Source organism: Pholis gunnellus (genome assembly GCF_910591455.1).
Source record: "Pholis gunnellus genome assembly, chromosome: 3".
Classification (NCBI taxonomy): domain Eukaryota; kingdom Metazoa; phylum Chordata; class Actinopteri; order Perciformes; family Pholidae; genus Pholis; species Pholis gunnellus.
This window is the reverse complement of record NC_136529.1, coordinates 27,992,645-28,011,973: the sequence shown is the minus strand read 5'-3', so window position 1 is coordinate 28,011,973 and position 19,329 is coordinate 27,992,645. Positions and strand designations below refer to the sequence as shown.

Here is a 19,329-nt window from a genome sequence, read left to right as displayed (position 1 = left end):
ATATGCTCATTTTCAGGACCGGGTTGGCTGCTCAGAAATGGCATCATTTAGCAGGTGATTAGTACCGTACATAATGTAGAACATTTACTTTAAAAGAGGTTTTTAATCTGCCGCAGGCTGTTTGTGAAATGGCCCTATCTCATATCGGTGACGTCCTCCCAAACCAAACGAGTAAAACCAGAGAACACAAGTAAACCGAACGAGGAAATGTGTCTTTTTACATCACATCAGTCAGTCATCTCTTATACTCATTTTAGGATACAATCCACCGGTTAAAGTATTCATTGGGGTTGAAATGCACTTAACTTGTGTGTAGAAAGAAAAATTATTTGCTTAAAAAGAAAACTCACAATAAACACAAGCCCTTCATTCTGATGTTAACTTGAGTAAAGTCACTTGTTTGCAGTATCTTAACATAATACAAAATAATAATGTTAGTTTATATTTCTGCAGTTTTTTTGTGCATTTGACGGTAAATATAGTGGCGTGAAAACAATGTTATTTACTTCTGAAAAAATGAGTCACAGAATGTAAAAGCTTCTGAATATTGTTGAAAAGAGCGTCAGTGTGTGAGGACCGTTACCCTCAGTAACAAGGTCCGGGGTGGAGGAGGTTCTGGGGCAAAGGCCGGGGTCAGAGTTCAGGTGGGGCAACGGCTATTTTTAGTACATACACTGATATTATATATCGTTTAAATGTTTATCTTTGTCGTATTATATTGCCTTATATATAGGTATTTTATTGCCTTGTAATTTTTGGCCTTTTAGTTTCTTAGCCATGTTCAGGCCAGACTGGTATCTCTCATAGGATACTTGGTCTGATTGTGCATGTTTTACTTCATTTTACCCATTATCAATATCTGTTTGGGGCGAGTTAGTTGCGTTTGGGCAACAATGTGCATTTCAATTTTACAGTTTCCGAAGCAAAGAGCAGATACTTGGCTCCGTAACCAGACCGTGTGTCTTGATTGTATCCGCTCTGGCTAAACGTTATCGACTGGCTCCACTGGCTTTCCTCTGGCCTGCTCAGTTGTCCAGCTGCCTCTCCTGCTTGTACAGCACATAAAGCCCGACAAATAGCCACTAATCGTCTTCTAGTACGGGAACATTTTCCACAACATTCTCCGACTATACCTTTATTAAACTGCAGAAGCAAAAGGCAGATACTCGGCTACATTGTGTTTGCTTACATGACACATTGGCTGGGTCCATTTCATCTGAATGCCTCATGTGTCTGACTGCACGTTGTGTCAGCGTAAGCTAAAAATAATTACAGTGTTTAAAATAAAATGTTAGAGCCACAAGATGAGGTTATAATGCCAGATTGTCACTTTTGTAATTCAGTCGTGCATTTCCCTAATGCCAGTGGTACATTTATTCAAGTACTAGACTTAAGTACAAATTCAAGGTACTTCATCATTTCTAGTTTATGCTACTTTATACTTCAACTCCACTACATCAGAGACAAATATTGTACTTTTTAACTCCTCTACATTTGTCTGACAGCTGTAGTTCTATCTTTCAGATTACAGTTATTCGTACCCTTCCCGTCCAGTGAAAACCATGTAGAAGTGTCCTTTTTGTGAGGAGAAAATCCTCCTACTTCTTAACTAAACTACAAAAAACATATGATGATCTCAGAGAATATGATGCATTACTCAGACATACATAAGTACAATGTAACATACACATTAATGCAGTAGTATGAATCCAAAAACATTGAATACAATAGTAAAACACTTTCTGCCATTTCATACTTTAAGTACATTTTGCTGATAATACTCACATACTTTTACTTAAGGATGGTTTTTAATGCAGTAGGCCTACTTTTACGTGTAGTGGATTATTTTCATTGTTTAGTAGTAGTACTTTAAAGGATCTGAACATTTCTTTCACCACTGCAGAGCAAATACCTTACATTATGTTATGGTGACCCATTGCCCAGTTCCGTTGCACAAGAACTTGCAGGACAACATTCATGTTGGTACAAGTTAGAACTTTACAGTATGTGTTTGTGTAAAATGTGTTTGTGTAACCTACAGTACATTATAAGTCAACCCCAGTACTACTGAAAAAAGAATATGATAGCATTGTAGAGTTATAATTTAACTTATTTGCCAAATGGGGGTGAGAAAAACCAAGGTCCACACCATTGGGTCCAGACTAAACTTGTTCTAAAAACTCACGCCCCCACAATGCACCTGAAGCTATCATTGGCTGGCTGTCCCGCATCAACCGTTATCCAATCAAATCACTCACACGCGGGGCGGGAGCTGCCGCAGCCAATAGGAATCCGGAGTAGATCCGAATTTGAACACGCCCCGTCGTGTAACCGAGTTTGAATGTGGGGCCTCGACAATAAAAAGAGAGCCGTCATGTGTCTGTCCCTCCCTCTTCTGCCTCTGTCTGTCGGCTAGTCTGCCGCTGTACTCAACCTGCCCGAAACAAAACAACAGAGAACAACCATGTCTGATAAACTTAACTACAAAGTTGGTATGTGTACAAAATGTATTATTTCAACCGCTATTACAAGATATGTTTCGGGGGCAAGTAGGGTTAACGGTTTGTTAGCTAGCATGCTGGGAAGTTTATGGTAATGTGCGTGTTGGGTAACGGCTCTTCTAGCAGCCGGAGCTAATCGTGCAATAATTCGATTTTTGACGGGATTTGTTGCCAATTGCACTGTTTAAGTTATAATGCTAGCACTTGCATTGCGTCGTTAATGCTAACGTCAACTTGCTAGCATGTCGTAAATTGTATGGCGTTGTTATTGTCGTTCAAGTGTTTCGCATATTCGTTGTTCCGTTAGTCATTTTTTTGTTTCTGGCTTGTAAATGTCCTCGTTTCGATACTCGCAGTTCGCAGAGTTTGCTTAAATCTTGAGAATGAATCGACATGTAACAGCAGTACAAGCACCGAGAGCATGGGCTTCTCTGAACAGAGACGACGTCCACGGCCTTCTGGATATTGTAGTTTATTAGTGGAGCCGGGAAGCTTCACTCTCTTACGCTCGAACTGTGTTTGCAAACTACATTTCCCGTGATGCCTTGCGCCTCGCCGCCAGTTTTGTACATGATTGACGGGAGCAGACAGTCTGAGCAGCATTGTACCCAGCTTGCTGTACCGTAGTAATGCTGGGACTACACGTGGTGCTCTTTTTGTTGCAGCTTTGAAGGCCTCGTGCTTTTCGATTAAAAGTTGTTTTGAAATGTATTAATTCGGGAAAGAAATGAGGCTTAAAAGTAGAGGGAGACGTTCAAAGGGAAAAATAAGCAGAACATAAATGCAGGCGTTGCATTTAGGAATTAAAAAGCGGTTAGAAATGAAGAACAAACTGCATTCAGTGGGAAATGTCTGGGTATGCATGTGAAACGGAAGATGTTTATTTAAATAACTAGTTCGTTAACCGAACTAGCTGGCCTGCTGGGAAGCAGCTGGTTAGAAGCAGACTGTGTTTTGCAAGATAGCTGGAGGGCAAAGTCCCAACATTCTCCACAATCAACGTGCATTCAAGTGTCAGTTTCTCTCAGACGGCCTGTCGAGTCCTGACATGTTAATGGATGCAATTATCATGTACTCAACATTTAATGCCTCGTTTGAACGCCGCAAACATATTCACTTTAATTTAGGCCCGGCTTTGTTCTTTTTCAAATGACCAGTCTGAACTGTTGACACAAAGGTCGGGTCATGAGGACGTGTGCACCTGGTGGGATACATGTGCTAAACAATGCAGGCTTTAGATGGGATTTGAACCACAATGCCTGTAATGCCTTTATTGGTGCCCTGCTCATGTACCACACAATGATTCACATGTGAAGGCAGCAGCTAACTCAGCTGATTGTGGTGGTTTTTAGTTTAGTCCCTTCTTTTTGACCTCGGGTGTGAACCTGTGTTCCTAATCCGGTCTCTGGCTGGTCATTCAGGCCAGTGCCGGTTGGGTGCGGAGGTGTGTTTGCACAGGCTTCAGCCTCTCTGTGGTGGTGAACTTGTACTTTGGGACTTCCATCCTGCATCCCGGTTTGCCTGCAGCGTTGTAGAAAAGTGCAGCTTACCTTCCTGTTGCGTCTGGATGCTTTCTGTTGTATCATGATGATATCGTGTTTTTATCAAATTACATTTCGCCTGGTGTTTAGCCTGCAGCCTGTTTGTTTTGCAGTAGAATGTTTTAGCTTTAGAGGACATGATCACTTTGTACAAAGCATTGTGAGGACAACGTGCTGCTAAAGAAACAAGAAGTGAAAATGGGAACAGGTCCACGTTTTTTGCTGTCCATGCTAAGTCCTGTGGCTTGACACTTGCTTTTAAGTAAGTTACTTGCAATGCATCACCTCTTGTTCTGACATGTTCAAGAGAGGGGCCCAAACATTTCTGTAGCTAATGCTTTCAGTAGGTATATAAAGACTAATTTGATTATATTCTCATTTTAAGCGCAATATCTCTAAAGCATAGTTGCGCCGCCTTCTAAAAAAAGCTGTTGGTGCATATGAAGCACCAGCAGCTGTCTGGAAATGAAAGGAGTGACTGTGTAGAGGACATGCAGCTGTGGGTTTTTTTTTTCTCCAGTACAGCAACACAGCATGGTTAACGGACACCGCTATGTTCATGTGTATCAGACATTGAAATGGTATTTTTTTTAAGTTTTAACATCCTGCTGTCCCCCCCCCCCCCCCCCCCCCCCCCTCCTCTCCTAGCTGACATCAGCCTGGCCGAATGGGGGCGCAAGGCCATCGACATTGCGGAGAATGAGATGCCCGGTCTGATGAAGATGAGGGAGATGTACAGTAAGTCCAAGCCGCTGAAGGGCGCCCGCATCGCCGGCTGCCTCCACATGACCCTGCAGACCGCCGTGCTCATCGAGACCCTCACCGCCCTCGGAGCTGAGGTGAGGTTTACCGGCTGCACGTTAATAATCAAGAGAGTGTCCACTGGTCATCTGTCCAGAGAAGAGGCACAAGTCACAAACTGGTGTTTTCAAAGGCAAAAGAATATTTAGATTTGAATAAATCCCCCTGCACACACACACAATATGAAAGTTCTCCAGATGCTGTGATTTGGTGCAGTTGTGATATTTCAATAGCGAGGAGAGAAGAGTTGCACCGATTCTAAAATAAACTCTCCTTTCCTCTTTGAGAGTCCCGTCGTATTTGATCTTGCACTGCGGTGAGCGTGGACTTTGTTTTCTGACTTTTAGTTGTACATTTTCAAGTTTAGTTAAAGTTTTCCAGGAGACGTAACACTTCAAGATTGTCAGTTAGTCTTTACGGTTTATTCATTCATTCATATGAAGCTTCGTAAACAGATTGTGAGTTACAGGCCAATAGATTTATTACATATTTAAAAGCCGACAACGCTTCTGAATAAATGAGCTGTTGTTGCATGAAGGTGCAACGTTCAAATAAGCGTCACCAGAGAAGAGAGCAACTTGGTTTACTCTTAACCCGCTCAGTGTGACCGCTGAGTTTCTGCCTTGCTAAAGTGCACTACAGCAGCAGTTCCTGAGAGAGAGCACGAGTTTATTGATCCATTTGTTTGAACAAACTGTTTCAGTGAGTCTGGTATTTTCTCTCTCTGTCTCAAGGCCGGTGTGTTGTGTTCTCATGTTGGTTTTTATCTGACCAGGACTGGTTTCATCCTGCAGGAACCAGCAGAATAAATGACGACCTCAGCTTTCCCCCCTAGTAGACTAGACTTCTCTTTCTCCCTTTGGTGGGGATCTACTTTCCATCCATACGACCTTTTCTGTTGGTGGTTCTTGTTTTTTATTTATATTCTAAAAAGTCAACTTTAAATTCAGCTTGACTTTTCCGTTCCAGTAGTATTTAGTTTATTGGTACAAAACTGACTATTAAACCCACTTCTACATGTTTCAACATTTCCATGTGACGCTTTCTTTCCAGCTGCAGTGGAGTTTTGAACACTAGATGGCAGCAGAGTTCACAAAGCACTGGCAGCTCTTTCATGTCTTGTTAGTTCAGTGAGGGCAGTGAGTTTGATCGTTTATGATGACGATGAATAACACTTTGAACACGCATCCTCTTCTGCCCGCTGGTCATTTTGTTTAGCTTCATTAAACTGGGCAAAGCACTTAAGACTTGATTAAAATATCTAATGTTTTTAAGGGTAAAATACTGGGTTTTTAGGATGTTACAATAAATTATAAGTTATATTATTGCATTTTACAACTGACTTAATGCCCCTTGAGGGGTGACTGCTAGTAGGAAATAAGCAAACTGCTTCACCTTTAAGAACCCGCTCAGAAACCCAGTAAAGTGTTAACATGACCAAGAAATGTAGTTTATACGTTCTTTATAAAACAAGTTGCTGCAGGAATAACCAGGTTCACTAATTTCATGTAAATACACTGAACTAGAGGTTTTGAAGTGATGGCTATTTGTCAAATGAGCTTTTGATTATAGCTTCATATTCACTGCCTCCAGAAGGTGTTTCAGTCTAGTAGATTACATAATAATGAGATTAATTCATGTGACCGGTCGGTGAAATGACGTCGTCTCCTTCCTGACGCTCCTCTTCCTCCTCAGGTTCAGTGGTCGAGCTGCAACATCTTCTCCACTCAGGATCACGCTGCTTCCGCCATCGCAAAGACTGGAGTTCCAGGTACCAACTCCACCCGTGTGACCTGTTGAGTTATAGAACGACCAGCTCAACCAGTCGATACTGATAAACCAAAAAATACTTTGAATTAGAGATTGATGATCATTTTGTGAGCAGATTCCTGTTTTTGTCGCGTCTGTTCAGATTTTAAGAACTAAATTGACAATAACCGTGATATTAAATTACCATATCGTCCTGACTAGTGAGAGCTAACTGACAGCTGGGCTTTATGACGTATCGGTGTGTTCAGTGAGGGAACATATGAACTACAGGAAGGTCAAATAAGACAGGATGTTGAATGACTTGATGCCCGTGAGACGTTGCAGCCCAGCCGAGTGCTGACGCTGTGTCATCAGGTGGCAGAGAGAGACCGGTGGTAGTCTGCACTGAGACTCAGCAACTCCCTGAGCACTCGGAGTGATGCTCTCACCAACAACTCAGACTCTCTGATAGAAGGCTAATGAGCACATGTGTCCCCCTGTTGGGTAGTGTATGCGTGGAAGGGCGAGACGGACGAGGAGTACGTGTGGTGCATCGAGCAGACTCTGTACTTCAAGGACGGCCAGCCCCTCAACATGATCCTGGACGACGGAGGAGACCTCACCAACATGGTCCACCAGAAGTATCCCAAACTGCTGGCAGGTTGGTTTCTTTACTCACTGGTTCATCACGAGGGAGCCGCCTGTGAGTGAGCTCAGTGAAACCTGAACTAACGTCCCCTGACGTCTGGTTTCCCGCCTGTCCGCTCAGTTCGGTCGTTAACAGACATAATCTTCGGGTCATTTTCTGGTATTAAATGGTTGCTGCGGGAAACTAATTTTGACGAAGATGTCCCAGAATTCAGTGGGTGGTGGTGATGATTTCCCACTCTAACGCCGGAGTGGATGTTTAAGCTGGATGGAAGAGTTTTGGACACTAGATGGCGTCAGAGGTCTGACACGAGCTGGTTCACAGAGCAACTGCTTTCATGTTGCAGTAACTTATATTAGTTATTTAAGTTTCCAAAGATTATTTCTTTAACTTGGAGCCGAGTCCTCCTGGTGTTCCTAATGCTCTTCATCTTTTTTCTTGTCAATAATCAATCGGCCAACGTTTAATGCTGAAGGTCTGATGGCTGTGTGGTGAGAATCATTTGAAAGGTGGAGATCGATTGAACAGCTGCAGAGTGTGTTCACGTTTACATATTCTTGATCTTAAACACAAATTAACTGCAAAGTACATTAATTACTCAACATGTAAGGCAACTTATTTTAATTTAACATCCAAAAGCTGATCCCTGTTTGCCGGCCTGGCATGAGAAGTTCTTATTGAACTCGCTGTTGCTTCATGCACAGTGTAATACGTTCTGTTATGTTGATGAAACTTCAGGTGAACTTTGTGAGATTATGTTCTGACGTTGTGTTTCAGGTATCCGTGGCGTGTCAGAGGAGACGACCACAGGCGTCCACAACCTCTACAAGATGTTGAAGAAGGGCGAGCTGAAAATGCCCGCCATCAACGTCAACGACTCCGTCACAAAGGTAAGCGGCCTCCAACTTGGGATCCTTGTAATTGGAGGAAGGACAGTGATGATGAAGGAATGGTGTATTAAATCCACCATATGTACTGATGTTTTCTGTCTCTCTCCGTACCCTGCAGAGTAAGTTCGACAACCTGTACGGCTGCAGGGAGAGCCTGATCGACGGCATCAAGAGAGCCACGGACGTGATGATTGCCGGTAAAGTTGCCGTGGTGGCGGGCTACGGAGACGTGGGCAAAGGCTGCGTCCAGGCTCTGCGTGGGTTCGGCGCTCGCGTCATCGTCACAGAGATCGACCCCATCAATGCCCTGCAGGCAGCCATGGAGGGTAAGTGATGGTGATGGTGATGGCAAAACAATAACCACGGTATTTTAATGCCATGGAGAGAGACGGAGGACACTGGTGTGCAGAAAGCCAATGAGTTGACTGGATATTGGGTTTACTTTCAAAACGAGAATGAACTATATCAGTCAGGTTGCCACCTAAAAGGGCCGAGTTCTGTTCAGGATCATATTAATGTTCAATTAGTAGTTTGTGCATGTTTTATAAAACACACCCCGAAGTCACGTCACATGGTAGCATGTGCTACATGTTACAAATCAAGTAGCCGGAACTCAGAATAGTTACACTGGAAAGCTCCATTATCCTAAAAACGTATCACTGATGATTTCAGAGACGTCTGTCTGTCGTACGTTTGATCACCACTTAAAAAAGAAGCTCATGATAAACATCCGCTTACAGGGATCAATTTAACCCGGACAGACGTGATCACTAGCATAAACCCGTCTCCTGGTGCTCTGTAGGTTACGAGGTCACCACCATGGACGAGGCGTCTAAGGAAGGAAACATCTTCGTCACCACCACCGGCTGTGAGGACATCATCCTGGGACAGTGAGTGGGACCAACTGATCTGCAATGATACTTTCATTTTGTATGCGTCATTTATTCAACGTTTATTGTATGAAAATGTCCAACGAGCATCACTGTAATCATTGTTTTGTGTTTGTCTCCTCAGTCACTTTGAGAACATGAAGGACGACGCCATCGTTTGTAACATCGGACACTTTGACTGTGAGATCGACATGAGCTGGCTCATCAAGAACTCTGCGGAGAAGATCAACATCAAACCTCAGGTAGGAAGACTCCAACAGACTTTACTGCAACGTTTTAAGCTTTCAGAGGCTCATCTTCAGAGTTTGGCAGCTCTTCTCTTCCGTATTATCGACCCTCGTCCGGAACGTCGCATAAGCTGTAATCCTCCTCCTCCTCCTCCTCCTCCTCCTCCTCCTCCTCCTCCTCCTCCTCCTCCTCCTCCTCCTCCTCCTCCTCCTCCTCAGGTCGATCGCTATCGTATGAAGAGCGGCCGTCACATCATTATCCTGGCTGAGGGCAGGCTGGTCAACCTGGGCTGTGCTATGGGACACCCGTCCTTCGTCATGAGCAACTCCTTCACCAATCAGGTACCCTGAGAAGACCAGATGGCTGTCACACATGCAGTAAAAACGCTGAAGTTCTCTTAAAGGCTTTTACACACCGGGGCGTTTTTTGTGCGCTTGATTTGCACATTTTTGTCATTAATAATTTCACATAACGTGAATATTATGTCGACCTATTCAAAACATACACTGAGGTCACATAGTCTGAACTAAGACGCAAAACTTTATTGCTTCTTTCTACCTTGACAAAGGCAGTGCAGACCAAATCCACTCCATAGGTTCTTACCTTTCACAATAAAAGCCCTGGACATATACACTAACTAGCTATTGGAGGGAAGTCAAATTAATGAATTAAATAGGTAAAGCTTAGTTTAACATAATGACACTATAGCTGCAGCCACTCTGCTTCATTAAAGGTTTTTGTCTCTTTCCTTCAGGTTCTGGCTCAGATCGAGTTGTGGGAGAACACCGCCAAATACCCCATCGGAGTCTACTTCTTGCCCAAGAAGGTCAGAGGTCACACTGTGATAACACCGTGCACTTCCTGCAGCGCGTCACTTAGAGATGAATATCCACCTCTAGTCTGCAGGATAACATGAAATGATTATTTATATATGTATTCACAGCGTTATAATCCTGGAGAAGGCAGGCCGGTCTCTGCTTTCCTTTTGTGGAGACATTAAAAGAGGCTGAAAGCTTGACTTAGCCGGGGGAAGGGGGTGGTTTCAGTCTTCACGTTCCAGATTTGATCTCGATCCCTGATAAGAATCTAAGGCCAAGGGAAAAGTTGAACGCATTATGTAGCTGGTGTTGTTGGAGGTAAGAGTCTTCGTCTTCTTTAATGAAAGCGCTGAACTCTGGATGTCTTCAGGTTGGAACGGATACGTTCAAGATCCAGATCAAGCTGAGCGACTTTAGAAACGGAGGGATGATCTCATCTGTTTTTCAGTGATCTTTGCATGAAGTGTATTTTACTTAAGCCTAAAAAAACAAACTGACAAAATTAAAGCAGCAAAGTCTTTCATATTCACCCAAACAATGATTCCTGTCGTAACAGAAGAGGGAACGCTCTGACACAACCGGATCACTTTATAAATCCATTAATGCGCTGAATTAGTCACTCCAGAGTTTGCTTAATCGCTTGTGGGGTTCAACGGAGGGTCAATGAGATGTTGAGCGTGAGAAAAGAAGTCCTGTCTCACCGTACACGCCTTACACAGGTGTACCACCACCAATCCATCGCATGTTGGTCAATGCGTAGAAAAGATTTGTGGATTTCTAAATATGACTCGTAACACCTCCACAGTCATACAATTTGAGAAGAAGAATAATTGCTTTTGTCAAACATCTTCATAAAAAACAGGAGTGTGTCGACTTGGGTAAAAAAAAACAAAGTAAAGTACAAATTTTAGCCTTTTTTTTTTTTTTTTTTTTCTCAAACCTTGACCTTTTGTTTGAGCTCATAATTGTCATTTATCAAACACATTCCGAACATAATTATGTTCCAGCTTCTACGCTGTGCTAATTCTTCTGCTTTTAGAACAGATCCTTGGGCTATGGGAGGTAGTGACTGACATTTTTATTATTTGATTTTAAGAAACCTGAATTTCCATCATGAGAATAATAATTTGCCACCTCACTCCCAATAAACCCTCCAGCGACCTAGTTATTGAGTACAGATACTCGGCGTTAACGGCATCAGAAGACATGAAGTCTACAACACGAGGAAGGATCAACGAGCAGTTTCTAACAGGAACGTCTCTCTTTGTGTCAACAGTTGGATGAGCAGGTGGCGGCCGCCCATCTAGATAAACTGGGGGTGAAGCTGACCAAGCTGACGGACAAGCAGTCCAAGTACCTGGGTCTGCCCGTCCAGGGGCCCTTCAAACCGGACCACTATCGCTACTAAGCGCCCTCAAGAGATGGAGCTGGAGCTGGAGGAGGTTTGGCGGGAACGGTGTCGGGTGTTGAGGTGGAGCAGGGTTCGGTGTTTGGAGCACTTTGCCAGGTTGCACTTTGGGCATAGTTTTTAGGGGGTTTTGGACTCTCAAATGTCAACTCTTCAGGGATACTGAGGGACAGTTTGTGTTTGTTTCCTTCCTCTTTTTTTATAAATTAGTCTTTTCATATCCAATGCTAAAGAAATGTATTCCACAAGTTGCATCCTGTGTCACTTGACATGGCTGAAGTGTGGAGCCCAACACCTTGTTCTGCTTTACTGCAGTGAGATCAAAGTTATTCTACCAAACAGCTGTTGTTGAATCGCTCAGCTAACATGTGCAGCACCACTGCATTGAGCCAAAGCTTTCATCGGTAGCTTCATGCAGGAGTTCATCAGCAGGATGCAGACGTCTCTTTGTTCAGACACACCAGTCCAAACATCCCAAACTTGTATTTCAACTAAAAACGCATTAGTTTGTCTCACCACCATCTTGTTTTACTCTCAACACGTGTGACCCCTTCAGTCGTCCACCGTCCTTTCTTTCTCAACTCTTCTGAAACACAAAGTGCTACTGTGGCCGCTTAAAGTTTGTCATTCCCTCTCCATTAATGGAATAAAAATAACTCCTCATGCTTTGTTTTTTCACCTGAGCTCTTCTCTCTGGCTCATCACAGCACGTGTTTTTTTTTTTTTTTTTCTTCTTTTGAATAAATGGAGGTAAACGGTTTAGTACAGCGGCCTTGTTCCAGTATGTTGACATCGCCGCTGCCCCGTGTTGGCACTTATGGAAGATGCTCGGTGTGATTACTAATCATCCCGGGTGATCGGTGCAGCGGAGCGACGCTGGATCCACCAAAGCACGTCGTGTTTATGCCTCATAGGAGGAAAAAAAAAAGTCTTATTCTTTCTGTTGCTTGATTCTTCTTTTTTTTTTTTAATTGTGATTTATTTAATTTGACTTAAAGGGCCAAACACCACCTCGTTTTCTTTCCTTTCCTCACTGTAGCCATCAGGGCGGCGTTAAAGCGGTGGTCAGTTCTCAACGGTTAAAACCTGAAACGCAGCGCTCAGCTGCTTGTAAGCGATGGATACAAACTCAAGTGTGACAAAGAAATAAAACATGTGACTGGACTGTTTGTGGTTGTGTGAGAAAACGGATTATTTTTTGACAAGTGAAGTCCTGCTGTTTACAGTTAGTCATGAGAATTGCATGCTGGTACCCTCACAGGACGACGACATCTTTTCTGCTGCTTTCTGTCGTTCTCGTTCCCGTCAGTGATTACGTGCTGCTCACGTCATGACTGCTGGGATCTGGAGACGAGGCCAGAAAGAAGTGGAAAGTGGAAACGCCTGGTTGGAATAAACGCCCTCGATAAATCAAACTTATTTGGAAAAAGACCATCTGTATATTTTCCTTCCTGTTAACATCCATCATACTCCATAGTTCAACACGTACGCTAAAGCGGTGCACGCCGTTAAAGCAGGATGCTTACGGGCCTTTACATTTTAGGTTTGACCTCCAGTGAATGTTTCCGTCTCTTTAATAAGAGTTACGATGCAAACTACTAAGCTTTGTGTTTAAATGAAGGTTCCACATCACCTTATTGTCCTGAATGAGTAAAGCAGCCATATAAACCTGATGATCACAGCGTCTTAAAACTGTAGGTGGAGTTAACATGTTTTATCCTCACCAACAGAATTTTGAAAGATTCAGTGTTCTAAGTAGGCTGCAATTATCTGAACGGTGAATTTAATGTTCTGAGGCCCGGTCTTCACGGTTTAGACGAGGCCCGGTCTTCACGGTTTAGACGAGGCCCGGTCTTCACGGTTTAGACGAGGCCCGGTCTTCACGGTTTAGACTATCGGTCCACTTGTTTACAATCTGTTCCTTCACTGTGGATGTTATAATGAACTTGATTAGTACAGTTATCACAACATGCAGAAATAATGAGTAAGAACTGGAAAGACCGGGAGTTCTGATGAAACTACTTCTTTTAAAAGTCCTCTAAAGAGGACAGAGGTACTGGGATGGGTAGCGGGGTCAACAGAGTGATTTGAATACATAAATACGGGCTCTGCTGATTGAAGCCACGCATCCTGTAATTGCAACATTCCTGGTTTGAACCCAGCTGCGGACCTTGTGGCACGCTGTCCTCTGAATAAAGGCGTTCAACATTTAGATCAAACACAGGTGCTGAGCTACACGCATCCAGGGGCAGCAACCTTTTGATACGTTATTACGCCACATCATCAAGACTAACAAGTTTAATTATGACAAAACATCCAATTCTCTTAAATCTGTAACTGTATTCCAGCCATAAAGGCAACATGCAGAGCAACATTTTTTTTGCAAGAAGTCTCCTACAATCATGTATTGTAATTATATATTAGAGCGCTAATACAAGATCAATAAAACATCTGAGTTGAAATCATTAACCTACCAACCTTTCACCAATCTTTCACATCAGCAATAAACTTTTAATCTTGTGAAGAAGGCAGCGAGTGCGAGCCGATCTAATGGTGGATTGAGGACAATAAAAAGCTTGAATAAGTCCCGCCCACACCGGAGGGGACAGTTCATCACTCATTGACTTTCTGTGCCTCGTTGTCTCTTTAGTCTGCGCTGCTGTGTGGTGGGATGCACCAGAACTAATATCTATAATCAGAAACACGGAGGATGGCGATACGATGTGAGTCCTACTGACACTCGATATGCTGCTATCATTGTCACAACTATATTTCTGTGAGTTAAACTAAAGCATCGACGGTGTGACGCTGGAATGTGGATACGTCAGTTTACCACACGAACTGTCATTTATTTTTTTAATTCACAAGATATCAATACATAGAATGAGCAGATGAGAACACCTTATAACATAACATACAAAAAACAAGGCAGGAAAATAAATTCAATTAAAAAAGATTAGGCAAATATAGGGTTGTAGGGTCAGATCATTTTCCAGATATATATATATATATATATATATATGGAAAATATCTGGCATATTTGGGTTTTAATAATTTCAGGGACTTACTATTGTGTTGAGTTTCATGTAGGACATGAAGAGTGGGGTCTTTAAATATTTTGCCTCTTGAATAAAGACTCACTGAAATTAGTAAAACAATAATCATAAGGTCGATTATTTATTTTATTATTCATTTTATAATTATTATATTATTATATTATATTATTATAATATTATTATTATAATTATTATAATTATTCATTTTATTTTATTTATTTTATTATTAGTCGATTATTTATTTTGTCTTTGGATTATGATCAATAGTACACATTGCTGTGGATTTGATACTTAACCGTGAATTGTTTTCAGAACAACTGGGTTTGGGAGCACGAAACAAAGACATCGTCTGTTCTTTAATATCTTTACAGAAAACACTCATTGTTCTCAAAGCCAAACGTTAATCTTTAGCATTCACTGGAACAGCAGCAATCATTGGTTTGTAGTGAATTTCTTTTGTTTTGGGTGAAACGAAGGGTGTTTGAAGAACTTTCTGCAATACTGAGCCGAGTGAATCTTTACTCTTTATTTTAATCAAGAAAATCAAACATTGAAGTTGTGATTGTAAAATATTTTCCAAAATAGTAGAACCTGTTGGTGATGTTTAATAAAAAGCTCAGCAGGTGATTTAGTGACATTGTGTTCACATTTTAAGACAAACTCAATCTCGTCAAATGTAGTTTGAGGTATTTATGTACGACTTGCAGCCAGGGCTGTTTAACATGTTACAGTAGCGTGCTAACACATGGCTAACACATGGCTAACATTAGCGCGCTAACGGCTAACTGCACCCCTGGTAGAAAGACGTGCTGCTGAAATCTAAACGTTTGTGGTCTACAGCTGCCACAAAACAGGGAGGGATAGAAATACATATCCAATGAATCACAGCTTTTATTCTTTTAAGTTAATAAACTGACGTGATTATTATTATTTGTTTATAGCACTTTATAATTGTAGTTATAAGCACTCATAAATATTCACACATTTTTTTAAACTTTTTTGGTATCAAAGTATCAAAAAACTTCAAGTATCATAGTGTATTGCAATTCCCATAGTTGTAATACGTTATAATAATTTTTATAATGCATTATAAAGTGATTATAAATGAAGTTGTTATAAGAAGAAAAGTGAAAACATCATTAAATATAAATGATAACCAGCAGTTATGAAGTATTCTGATACTTCACCTTTCAAGTCATTATAAAATGCTTGATGTGTTTTGTTTATTGGTTTATCAATATTTACAAGTGCTTATAACTATAATTACACAGCTGCTATTAGCAGATTATAACACAATACATTTATGTTTATAATGCATTATAGACATTGGCTTCATAGAAAGTGTTACCTCTTCTTCTCATTGTGTTTCTCGATATTTTTTCAATATATTAAACTCGAATGAATCTGGGCAGCACAGCTGATCCCGGAGTCCTTGAGCAAGGCACTGTAGCGTCCAGTGAAGCTGTTTCATTGTGCGGTCAAAGCGTGCAGAGCCTTTCGTGTCTGAAGAGTTCGAGGTGATCGCAGGAAGTGCCAGGATTTATGGAGAAAAAAGGGGAATATTCAGTTTCATTGACATCCCGCCTAAATATAACGAGCAGGGACGAAGAGTACCCGCTTGTTAAATATTTAAAATGTAAGGAAATGCCATTGGTGGCACTAAAAGTGTGGTCTCTGAAGTGATATTTTGGAAAGGAAGCTGCTGTTTGGCCTCACAATCCAAACAGTATGAACGCGTCGATAAGATCTCTGCTGCACAAGTCCTCCGGGCATCAATCAAAGCTTCTATTTTATTCTAAAAGTCGAGTTGGCTTTCGAAACACAAACCAGATGTCAGAGCAGCAGATCGGACACTGATAGAAGCACTTTCAATTATTCTCAGGACCGCGCTGAAAGTCTCCTGATTGGGTTAAACCTCAGCGGGGGGACCTTTTTTTAAAAAAAAACATGATTCAGATGAGGTTACTGTAAAATAAAACACTTGACAAAACAAGAGCAGGAAGTTCTGCTCATATAACCCGACAAAAACCTGCACTTTTAACCTAATAATAGCCAAGAGTGAGAAACGGGTGACTTTATGTCCGAGCTTGAAACTTCGGCATCAGCGTGTTCTTGTTGCTCATCCGTAAGCATGAGGTCAACTGCAGGTTGCTCATCCACTCAATCAATTATCTATACGGCACCTTTCGTACACGTTAGTGCAGAGTGACGGGTGACTGACAAGCTAATACAACAGTGGAGAATCGGGGCGTCCCCAGGCGGCTACCGGCGGTTCTGCAGAGTGAAGCCAATGATGAAGTGGTTGCAAAAAGGAGTCTGACTGTAGAGTCTTGATCTCTACTTCTCTCTTGATTTATTACCTCAGTAAACATTGTAAACATGAGTTTATGGTCTCAATCTCTAGTTTCAAGTCTTCTTCAACACAGCATGATGTTCATTGAGTGAATGATGGTCCATTTAGAGTCAAACAGACCATAAAGCAGGGGATGCTTACTGTGACGTCACGGTGACTATACGTCCACTTCTTGTATACAATCTCCGTGACTTCATTCTGAAGAGCTGAAGCTCTGAAGCTCAACGTAGAACTGCGGTTTTTTTGGGCACATCCGCGTTTGCTTCATTCCTCATCAGTGGAGGTTTGCCGCTTGGTTTCTACAGGAACCCAAAACGGACAAACTAAACACTGGCTCTCACCGTAGTTCTCTTACCGTAGTTTGTAACCTGCAACCTCACCGCTATAGATGCCACCACATCCTACACACTGCACTACTGAAATAAGTGTTGTGTGGTGGATCTCATTTATGTGAAGATTGGTTTATGCACTTAAGTAAGTAAGTAAGTAAAATGTGTTTATAAAGCGCTTTTCACAGACATTAGTCACAAAGCGCTTAACAGGAGCAGAATTACCATCATTAAATACACAATGTGACCACATAAGGGCCAATAATCTACATTAGGAATGCACAAAAAACAAAGTACTAAAGTAAAACACGGTTTAAAAGCAGACCTAGGACATGAGTTTTTACCCAAAGGCCAGTCTAAACTGGTGTGTCTTGAGCTGAGTTTTGTTGATTTATTTTGTTCACAGCCAGCAAAACGAAGGTGTATTATTCATAAATCACCACACACTGGCCTGCTGCCACAAATACTCACTACAGCACCAAATGTGTATTCATCCGCCACTGAAAATAGTCCCCAACGAATGCGTCAACCTCCTGTTCCGAGTCAGGTTTGTCTCCAGCGACCAGCTGTTTCAGGAAACTACCGTCCCGTTAAAAGGAGAAGTTGCTCCCCAGACGCTTTACGACCGGCCTGCTCCTAAAACACTTAGGACGGGTTAATCACAGAGGTCACATTTCATGCATGTGTGTGGCTATTAAAATAAAGCGGAAGTTTTACGTCTTCCGTAGGAACTAATGGGCGAAGGTGAGTCAGACGGTACTGAGACGGACAAACTCATCGCTGGTTTTGATCTTTTCATGAGATTTAACAAACAGTTTTATTATTTGCATGTAAAAACACTTTTTTAAAGTTCTAGTTCTCTCCATTCAGAGCAGGTTAAGAAGCAGGAACACAAACACATGAAGAGTGTTAAATATACAAGATGAAGAAATAAATAGATGACAGCTCGATAAATAAGATGCTCAGGAAACACCTGCAGTGTGTGAATGTATCACTACACTGCTCTCACCAGCAGATGGCGGTTCGTGGTTCCTAACCTCTGAATACTGGGATTAGTGTTGTAAACCCCATCTCCCCAAAACAATAATCTTCATTTAGAAGACGTCATTTGCTTGATTTCTGCCTCAATTATTCAAGCACTGTTTGCATTACATGTAATCTGAGAAGCTCACAAACTTCTCTGAAATGAGTGCAGTGTAATGCAACGGTGCTGCAAGAACATCTTATAGATACAGATAGACAGATAGATAACCTTCACATCAGAATCATTTTTGAGTCTGTAGTTTGTGCTGCTGAGCTCTACTGCGTTATTAAAGACTACTCTTAATAAGGGGATGAAATAATAGAAACCATTGTCAGTGTTTTTATCCATCTTCAAGATATCCTTTGATTTCAATTATTTCATCCATTTCTTTAAAAAAGTACAAAGTAAACGGTTCTCAAAAACTCATCTGTTCATCATCTGATAGAAGACTCGAGGAATCATCTCAGTACCGAACACAAGACGCCGTCTTTGCCGGCGCGTGTGTTGCTTTTGAGTACAAGTCTATAAGTACATTTGCACCACAAATGCTGCACATGCATTGAAAAGTCGTGACTCCGCTGAACAGAAACCATCAGTTCTCCGCGTGCGAGAGGAGCAAAGAAAGAAAAGAAAACCAGATCAGGTTAAACCAGTCGGCCGCAGTGCGAACGCAGCACACGACTCCTCCGTCTGGTTTGACTTCACTTCAGAGCTGAAGAAAGACAAAACATTCGAAGCCTTGTTTGACACGCAGAGGTTCACATTTACCCCACGCTGTCCAGGAACAACAGTCGGGTGGTCCGCGGCGGGAAACAGGATTTAATATACAGCGTGGTGAGCAGGCGCTGGCAACCAACTGGATCCAACTTTCAAAGGACCAGAGGAAGCAGCCTCCTCACGCTGTTCTCATTTAACGCCCAGTTTAAACATGGACGTCCGAGTGAGTTAGTATTAGAAAATTGGAGAGCAGGCGCATCAGGTTCTTGATGGTGTGAAACTCTCTGGAGGCTTCATTACCTCCCGGGCTTCTGCTTGTGCAACCGGCAGGCCTTCACACGCAAAGCGATGAGTCAAAATGGTGAAATACGGTCG

The 19,329-nt window shown here is 42.1% G+C and overlaps 1 protein-coding gene across 1 annotated transcript; it reads left to right on the top strand.

Moving 5' to 3' along the window:
* Nucleotides 1–2,367: 2,367 nt before the first annotated feature.
* ahcy (adenosylhomocysteinase) lies at nucleotides 2,368–12,644 on the top strand. The gene is made up of 11 exons (XM_079156783.1): nucleotides 2,368–2,492; nucleotides 4,691–4,881; nucleotides 6,539–6,614; nucleotides 7,101–7,253; nucleotides 8,019–8,131; nucleotides 8,250–8,457; nucleotides 8,934–9,021; nucleotides 9,146–9,263; nucleotides 9,468–9,590; nucleotides 10,004–10,075; nucleotides 11,344–12,644. Exons 1-11 carry the CDS (start codon nucleotides 2,465–2,467, stop codon nucleotides 11,473–11,475), a joined length of 1,302 nt encoding a protein of 433 aa, XP_079012909.1. The 5' UTR covers nucleotides 2,368–2,464; the 3' UTR covers nucleotides 11,476–12,644.
* Nucleotides 12,645–19,329: the final 6,685 nt, after the last annotated feature.